General features: G+C 37.7%; 1 protein-coding gene across 4 annotated transcripts in view; it reads left to right on the forward strand.

Annotated features, from left to right (window-relative positions):
- The first annotated feature begins 1,646 nt into the window (after positions 1–1,646).
- The window catches only part of KCNRG (potassium channel regulator), a 46,824-nt gene continuing 39,240 nt past the window's right edge, over positions 1,647–9,230 (forward strand). For 2 of the 4 annotated variants that reach the window (XR_003094677.1, XM_025207191.1), the window contains exons 1-3: positions 1,647–2,261; positions 4,512–4,608; positions 7,526–7,619. Coding sequence is in view for 2 of the 4 variants with exons in the window: in XM_025207191.1 (XP_025062976.1) it covers positions 1,681–2,261; positions 4,512–4,608; positions 7,526–7,576 (729 nt within the window). In the remaining 2 variants the exon portion in view is untranslated. Of the gene's footprint in view, positions 2,262–4,511; positions 6,280–7,525; positions 7,621–9,230 lie in introns of those variants that run through there. The other 2 variants (XR_003094676.1, XM_025207190.1) reach the window with 2 other exon arrangements.

The following is a 9,230-nucleotide window of genomic DNA, read 5'->3' on the forward strand; positions in this document are numbered from 1 at the left end:
CTAACAGCATATATTGTCTAATCTGCTAATAGTTCTGTAGAATGCAAATTAATATGGTTTGTGGTAAAAGATACTCCTCCCTAAAATGAATTTTGAGTGAGGGAAAATTCTTCGAAACTAGGAAAGATGCCTCTGATTTGAAAGAGTAGCAGTCTGTAAATTTTGTGCAAGACTGACTACTTATTGCAAAACACTGAGTTCATTAATGAACACTTTGGACATCTTCAGTTAGAAAGAGGTTAAATGTTGCTGAAGCATAGACTGACTGCTTAGGCAGTCACTGAAATTATCCTGTGTTCTCAAAATATAAAGAGTAATCAAAGTATTGGAAGTTGCTCATAGCGTTTATGTAGAAAATGTTTTCAGATCATGAATCTTGAACAAATTGCAGTAACAAAAAGAAGTTAATAGAGATACGTGGAGGAGAATGAGCTGCGAGCTGGTAATCTCTGCTCTGCAGTGAAACTTACTTTTTCAGTTGCATGGTCCTGTCGAGATACTTGACTTCTCTGACAGGCATAAAGCTGCATTATTTTCTCTTTGTTAGAGCTATTGTTTTAAAATCTTGTATTTTAAAGAGTAGCCCTAATGGAATGCCCTCAGAGGTATGATAGACTGCACCTTGTCCTAGGAGTAGGACTTGAATGTCTACTTGTTAAATACAGTCTAGTGTGACCTCCCTTTCAATTATCTTCACTACCACAGAGAGGAGGAAAGGACAGCTGGAGCTTGTGTTTAAAGATTGGAGCTTCTATTATGATCTCAACCATCAGAAAGTGAGTCTCTCTGAAACACAATCTTCCCAGCAGTGCTAGGATTATGGACAGAGGAGCTACTCTTCCCTGTTTCCCCACATTTGCTTTTCATAACTCCATTAGCTGGAGGGGGGCAGGGGGGGAGGGGAGCTTCCTTGGAACTTGTATGATGACATGAACAATGTTGGTCTTGGTGCTCAGAAACTTCTTACCTTCAGGGTAGATCGTACTCCCCCTTATCGTTTCATTAGCTTTCACGTAGCTTATATCAGGGATGAATGGAGTCCAGTGAGTTTTCATGCCTTAACTCCTAGGATAACTCTATATGTAATTAAATGGTACATTTTACATACAGAGATACAATATATTCCACGCAAAACATTTGTTATAGAAAAATTTGGATTATAAGCATTTATTGAAATACATGATTTTTTATTTATTTTTTTTTTTGGAATGACTCATTTTGGAGAGCATGACCTTGCATTCTTTACGTTTGGAGTACATTTACATTCTCCTTTAGCAGAGGGTCACATGCAGTTGAAATGTGTGAAAATAGAAGAAAGTTCTGTGCTAGCAGTTTACAGATTTATATTGAGTGCCCAAAATTTTGGGTTATTCTTTGGCTTTTATTAAGAATTTTAGGATCTGGGATTATCAGTGAATTGTTTCAGCCTTTGGAAGCTATGTGTGTGTTTGTGTGTTAATTCAGATTCCAGGAGTTAAAGTTGCTAAGCAACCAAGGCCTGCAAACAAGCCATATAGTAGATTGTATTTACAACTCTGTTGTCTGGGAATCCTCTCTCTGCTCCACAATTCGCCTTAAGCAGGCACTGAGATCACTAAACGGTACTAACAGTGGTTTGCAGTTCAAGAATAATCTGATTTGGATGACGTAGGGCAGAGCGTTAAGAACTCTGAGACAAATATGAGCAATCAAGACGTGGTTGTTTTGAATGTGGGAGGCATGACATTTACAACATGGGCTTCTACCCTGCAGCAGTTCCCAGAGTCTAGGTTAGCACGGATGTTGAATGGCAGTGACCATGATTTCAGACTGATGAATGGGCAGTTCTTTGTGGATAGAGATGGAGTTCTGTTTAGTTACATCTTGGACTTCTTGAGGACTCTTCAGCTGTCACTGCCCACTAACTTCTCCGACTATCAGAGGCTACAAAGAGAAGCAGATTTCTATGAACTCAACTCCTTGGCTGAAATCCTGAGCCAGGAAAACTTGCTAAAGCCAAGACTAGAGATGTTGGAAGTTCGCTTCTTGCTCCAGGAAACTCAGGCTTTTATACGGATCTTTGGTTCTTGCAGCAGCACTATTGAAGAACTGGCTGGGCGGATCATTATGTTTACAGAGCAGCAATTGGGACAGGGCTGGCACAATAACTCTTTCCCTCCCCAGAGGTCCCTAAATCCAGTTCCTCTGGAAAGACCTTCTCATCATGACCTGGTTTTTCAGTGTGGCACAGACTACTCTGTTGCTGACCAGCTTGTGACAAGGTATTCTTCTCGGCATGGCTCCTTGGCATGTTCATGAAACACATGCTAGTAAAACTTTAAAAAAAATAGACTATTGGATAAGCACCTGAAAGCTCAGAGATCAGTTTTCTGTCTATCTTCCTGGTTTATGTGAGCTGCTCCCAATACTGACATGTCTTTGATTTGTAACTTCTGATGTACTGATCTGCACTTTTTGGTAATTTTTCTTTTAAAAAAAAACCCCAAAACAACAACTGATATTTTAATTTGTTTCTCTAATTAATTTGATAGTTTACCTCTTATTCCTCATTCTTTCTATATTATCGATGTGACTGATTCAATGAGAGGCTTAAGAGTGCTGGTAATGCCACTAGATTTTAAAGACTGGAAACCATTGAAAAGCATGAAGTTAAAGACAGTATGGGATAGAACTATTTGCCAATTCTCTGGCTAGTTCTCATGTCCTTTAAACAATGTCTTTGGTGTTCTGGTATTCCAAAGATCATCTGTCAGAATGCATTCGCTGTTTGTGTAGTTAGTCATCATAATGTGATTGAAAATTTAAGTTAATCACTGAAGATGTTCCCTGTTGGCCGAAATGATTTAGTGATCATGGGGAGAGAAATACCATGTTTTCTCATAGGAGAGTTTGTTAACTTAGGAGGCAGGTTACACTTTTAATGAGGAAACAATTAAACTGACTTGTCTCCTCAATGTGGTTGCTAAGAGTCTTTTGATGCGGTCTAGTACAAGTTTTGAAAACTACAAAATGAGTTGAAGTTAACACATGGTTCTCAGCACAAGGGGGTAGCATCTTTAGTGCCTGTAACCCACAAGCTTGGAAAATAGAAGTAAATGGAGAATTTGCCCACAAGAAGTTCATCCAAGATAAATATGGAATAAGCTGTTGGGGAAATGGAAGTAAAACGGCTACAAACATGTTAGTCCTCTACACTTACTTGCGGAGAAAGGGAGAACTAAATGAGAAATGGGCATGAAAAACAAAAGTAGAATTGAGATACCAAACTTCTCTATTCCAAAACTGTAGAGTTTATGTTCTTCAACAAAAAACTCTATGAGGCTGATGTTCTTGAAGCTTAGAAGCCTGGTCCTGTTTTTTATTAAAATCAGTGTCAAATCACTGACTTCTGTGCTAGTAGCATCAGGCTCTAATTATTAAATTTTATAATGGCTTTTAGAAACTCTTAATAGACGACTCTGTTATATAACTAGACTGTCTCTGTACAAGAAAATAAGAATCTAGTATGTCTTCTTCCCTGGCCCTGGGAACATCTGAAATTATATAGAAACTTCACTGGAATTACTTCAGTAGGGTTGCTCTCTATGAACTAAACAATCCAAGGAATGCTGGGTTAAACACTTTTTCATTGAGGTTAATTGAGTAAATTCAAGTAGAATTTGGCTTTCTCACATAGCATTTGAGAGATGTCACTTATGCCATGCCTTTATACTTTCTTATCATTTTAAAGGATTTTTTTTTTAAGTTATGGTAACTTTAAAATGAGAAGTGTTCTTTCCTCTAATCTGTTCCCTCTTGACTTTGTAAAACTTGTTTCCTTTGCAATAGAAGAAAAAGTAGATTAATCAAACGAGTCAACTTTTTAACTATTGTCTACTTCATTTCTATTTCATCAAGCTTTTCTTCATGGTGGCATGGATTCTGTTCATCTTTTAACAGTCTTTGTGGACCTTTGTACTTCATGGACTATAGAGCAGTTAGTTCTCTGTCAGTTTATGGTCCTTTTGTAACAATATTTGTACCTGACTTTTCTTTGAAGTGTCTGCATTTTAAAAACTGTACCTTATACTTAATAAAATCACTTGATTTAATGTGACAATCATTTTCATAGTTGTTACCATAAAAGCTGTCATACAAGACAATTTGGCAATAAATGTCACCTTTTGTGAGAGATTGCTGTTATTGGAAAAAAAACCCTGTTTCACAGGCCTTGCCATAGTATGAGGATTCTTATCTGAGTTGTAGCATTATATGAATCATGTATTCAGTTCTCCATTAAATGAAAATTAGAGGGTTTTTTAATTTTGTAAAGTAACTGGACAAACTGAAAAATACTCATGTTCTGAGGGAAGGAATAGTCTTTTCTCAAAACATATTAATGTCAAATATTGTGTAGATGTACAGTGGCTAGCTGTGGTGAATTTCATCATCTGAGAGTTTGGCCTGTTAAACTTTTTTCATTCTGCAAGAAGTCTTTTAACTTACCACAACTACATTTTCTCTCACTTTAGGTATGTTTCCATAAAACCTGATGCTAGGAAGCTGATTAACGGAACTAATGTATTAGGCCTGCTTGTTGACACTTTGCTTAAAGACGGATTTCATCTGGTAAGCACCAGAACTGTCTCCAGCGAAGAAAAAGTTGAATGCTACAGCTTTGACAGGATGAAGAGAGCAGAAGGCCTTGCTATTGCTGTCAGCCAAAACCCAGAAAGTGCTGGTATAGCACAGATAAAGAGAAGCCAAGTGCAGAAACGGAAATAAAATCTCTCCTTTAGCTTTGCTACTACCCTTTTAAAAAGGGGAAGGGGTGTGTGTTTGTGTGTGGGTGTGCGCATTAATAATAATTCTTTTGCTATTCAGGGAGGTAACAAAAATATTTTGGAGGGAGAGGAAGAGTAGTTTTCTTTCTTTTTCCTCTGCTTTTTACTTTTTCAGCAGACTATCAGCTGTAAAGAAACTTTTAAATATGACAATAGCAGGAGAACTAATAATAGACAAATTCAACAGAATCACTCTTTTTCCTTTACAGCATGTTATATAAATGGTTGGAGAAATGTAAATCTAAATGATCTATTCTAAAAAAATTAGATCATCTAATCTGAATATTTCTGCCTGCAAAAAGAACATCCATGTTGCTATGCATTTTTACAAACATTTTTGCAGTTAGTTGAAATCAATATAATTGTGACATTGCAAATGATGCCCTAGTCCCACTTCCTGTATGTGGTGTAGTAAAACCACCACTGACACACTGTATATAACCTATCTTCGCTTTGGATAGTGCCTCAAGAGGAGCTATTAATCTGTCTTCCAGTACCATGAGCTTATTTATTATGGTCATACTGAAAAATGCCTGCCAGGTAATGTATGGGAGGCTCTGATAGAAGATCAATTAATTAGCTTTCCATTTATAGAAGGGAAGAAAGACCACACAGCTGTTCAGAAGGAGGCAAGCTAGAATAATTATACAAGTAAAATAATTCAAAGACCTTTTTGGTACCTACAAAGGGTAAAACATTGTTTTTACCAAGTCACCTTCACTGGTTTTTACTTCTTCACTGTCCAGGGCACCAAGGGATCAGATTATATCAGAATTTAGCCTCTTGTAGCTTTTAATTTATGATGGCATGTGATAGCCCTGGGATTGCAAGACAATGGCAGGTTCTAGGTCCATCTGTTTCTCCCACCTTCATGAAATGGCCATCATGTATAATTAGTGCCACTACCCCTTTAATTCTTCCTCTCTGATGTGTACCTGTGCTGTGGGATGTGTGCGAAGGTGGATGATTTGCTAAGGATTTCATATTTTTATGACAGTGATGCGAAAGAGTTGCATCGTGGAATAGGATCCAGCCCAGTAAGTTGCTACAGCTAAGAGGAGGACATTATCAAGTCTCTAAGAAATCAAAGACTGTTGGATAGTCATGTCTATCTGTTTCCTTCAATATAAGGTTTCCTGAAGACTGCAACCAATACTTTTGAATATTAAATTAACTGTTTCTTATGGACATAATCATGTAAGAGGCCCAGTAACAATATCAAGATATATGTAGAAGGCATACATAGCAATCCCTCATGGGGGAGGAAAAAAAAATATGGATTTAAGATGGTATTTGAGCATTATAATCAAAACAGTACCTTTATAAATGACAACCAAGTGTCAACTGAGATGTCACTTCATAATTTGTGTGATTGGAAAATACGATGCTGATTCATGTACTGCAGAAACCCTGGTAATATTTTTATTATTTTATAAGTCATTTTGAAAAAATAAAGGCAAGCTATGAATCAGTCCTTTTGCCTGCTCCCTTCTGGATTCTTATCCTAGTTCTTGACCCACTTTTCCATGATCCAAAGAGTTCAGTTTAAAGTATGTAGTAGCTATTTTCCTAATGCAGCTTTTTGGCTAGTGATAGTGTTCTGAGTCTTGTGAATATTTCTGTGAACCTCTCATAGCTGTTAGGTTTTATTCAGTACAAACCTAGTATTGTGTACATAGTGGGCATGTCTACACGTGCACTTTAATGTGCAACAGCCTATTTTAATGCACATTAATTAAATAGCAGTTTCATTAAAATAGGGTAATGTGAATTAAATGTCATTTGAAAACTATGCTTTTTAGTTAATGTGCATTTTCCTAGTACCTCACAATGGAGGTACTAAATTTAATGTGCATTAACTAAAGTGTGTTAATGTATGTATAGGTGTGCCCAGTGTCTCTCATACAGGGGAACGTGGTAATGAGGATTGCAAGCTTGCAGATGAGAAATGGGTCTACTTCACAGGGTCAGAATTAAGAACATGTTTAAAGATTTGCAAAATGAAGATCTTTGTATGTTTCAATTATTGCTTACTCTTACTCCTCCAACAGCAATGTGTTTATCAATTTCTTCTGTTGTGTGTGTAACTGCATGAATTATTGACTAATTGTTACACATATTTTGTTATACTATTTGTTTTTTAATTGATAGCTGCTAAAATGTTGTATGTGTGTAAAAAGAAAACATTATTTGAAATTGAGAAATTTTACTTAAAAAGTACCTCACCCATGTATGTTGAAGAATGTAGCCTTAGCTGTTGCATGGAGACATAAGGTTATATTAAGATTTCTTGAAAGATTGCAGCTTTCTAAGCTGTTCTGTGCAGAGAGTGATGGCATAGGCCAGTGAGGGACAACCCTTTTGGCATGTCACAAATTAGCTCCGCTAACCTGAGGACTGTATGTCAGTTGGAAATAAGACTGAGCTGAAATCATGCTGCTCTGCTGACAAGCAGATATAACAATAGCACCACCTTACTAATGGGACCTGCTCCTTCTTGGTCCAGTTCACCTTTATCATGTACCTTGTATAGTCACTTAGAGCAGTATAAAGTGCTATCTGGTTAGAATGCTACTGTTCTACTCCAACTTTACAATGGTCTGAATGATACTGCAAAGTAGAGGGCAATGGTGAATAGTACCCTGCGTATATATTCAGCCTTATTCTTACTGATTTTTTTTCCCCCCTCCATCCCCTTCTAGTCCCAAATAAATGATGATGTTGCACCAGAGAGCCCAGCCCACAGGCCATAGGTTGCTGACCCCTGCCGTAGATAATGCGACTGCACAAATAAAAGTGAGTATGGCCTACAGAACTTTATGTTAAGTGCTGCCGACAGGAAAGGAGAATGGCACCTGATTATGAGGCTAAGGTGACTTTATAAAATCCTACTGGTCAGAAATGTTTACTTGCAAGCTCAGCACTTTCATACATAGATCTTGGAGACAGCAAAAGCATGTCATTACACAGTGCAATTCCTATGGTTGGTTTTTCGGAGTGAAGCTACGTTAAGCGAGCTGGTCATGCTCTTGCATACATCAGCATTAGGAAATTCTACCACTCCGATATTCTGGTCTGGTGTCCCATCTTCTATTTCTAGTTAATGAATTGCATTTAATGTAATTGCATGTGAATAGGACTTTGAGCTTCTCTATTTCGTATTTCTTCTTTGGTCATCTTACCCACTGGTCCTTAAATCCCTTTCCCGTGAGGGTGAGAGATCTGCTGTATAAGCTGCAATGTCCCTAAGGCTTCATGAGACGATCATCATGTGTATAATTAGTGACACTTTCTTCCTTTAATTCTCTCTTGACTAGCAAATGAGTTATTTAAAAGGGCTCTTGAACAAAATGGCAAGTGTAGCTGTGGACCTGGGCTGGCTTCCAGCTGAGTGTTTGAAGCAATTATTTTGCTTCTGCTTCTTAAAAAATCATCAGGACACGAGGCAGTAAAGGAAACTAAAAAGTGAGAGAATGGGAGGCAATCGGCTACTCTTGCAGTAGACAGATTAGAGAAATGGTAATGACTTGCTCCTAGATAGACGATGATGCATTCTTTAACCTTTTTACAGCTCTCACTTCCATCTTGTTCTTTTTGAATTGGAACCTGGCTAGCACATGTTAGGCAAGGTTCTCAAGGGGCTTTACCACCGATTAGTAGGTTATGATGTCTCTGACAAAAGTAGGCCAGCATTATTTCGCCTATAGACAGTTAATTCTTGTTCTACAAATTGTTGCTCTTGGGCTCTTGTATGGAAGAGGCAATCTTCTGAAGTTCTTGTTCTTCCCTTTTGGAGTGGCTTCTCTGCTGCTTTCACAAACAGTAAGCTGCTGATGTCAGGATGGGGAGAATTTGATGCGATACACTCTTAAAATAACTGCATTTCCCATGGGAGCTCTCTAAGTGGTGGTTTCAAGCAAAATTCCTGAAGGGCTTTCATTCTTTAATACACTTTGTGTTTTTATTATTACATTAGAAGCTCTATGGTCTATGTGCATGACATTCTGTAACGGATTTTTTGTAAAATACTTTTGTTTGACTTGGGAAAAGAAATGTCTTTATCTGGGTGTGGTGGCCTTGGTACTGGAAACTTACCTTTCTATATGGTTCTGAAGCATTTTCATTTGCCCGCATAACTGAACCATATAAACATAAGGAACATCAGGCTGTGGTCTGTCTGGTACATGAGTAATTAATAAAAGCTGGGCAAAAGAATGATGCTGTGATAGTTGCCTCCTCGCTCTACTCCTACGCATATGCAAATAGAGGTTGGAACATCTTGCTTCTATAAACTAGATTTTTAAGAACTTTCCTTTTCCTTCTGTCTTTGGTTACTCTCAATTTATGATGCTCAGAAACAGAGCTGAGGGAGCTTGACCTGTGCCTCTCTGTACTTGAAAGGGAAAG

Source organism: Alligator sinensis, unplaced genomic scaffold, assembly GCF_000455745.1.
Source record: "Alligator sinensis unplaced genomic scaffold, ASM45574v1 scaffold324_1, whole genome shotgun sequence".
Classification (NCBI taxonomy): domain Eukaryota; kingdom Metazoa; phylum Chordata; order Crocodylia; family Alligatoridae; genus Alligator; species Alligator sinensis.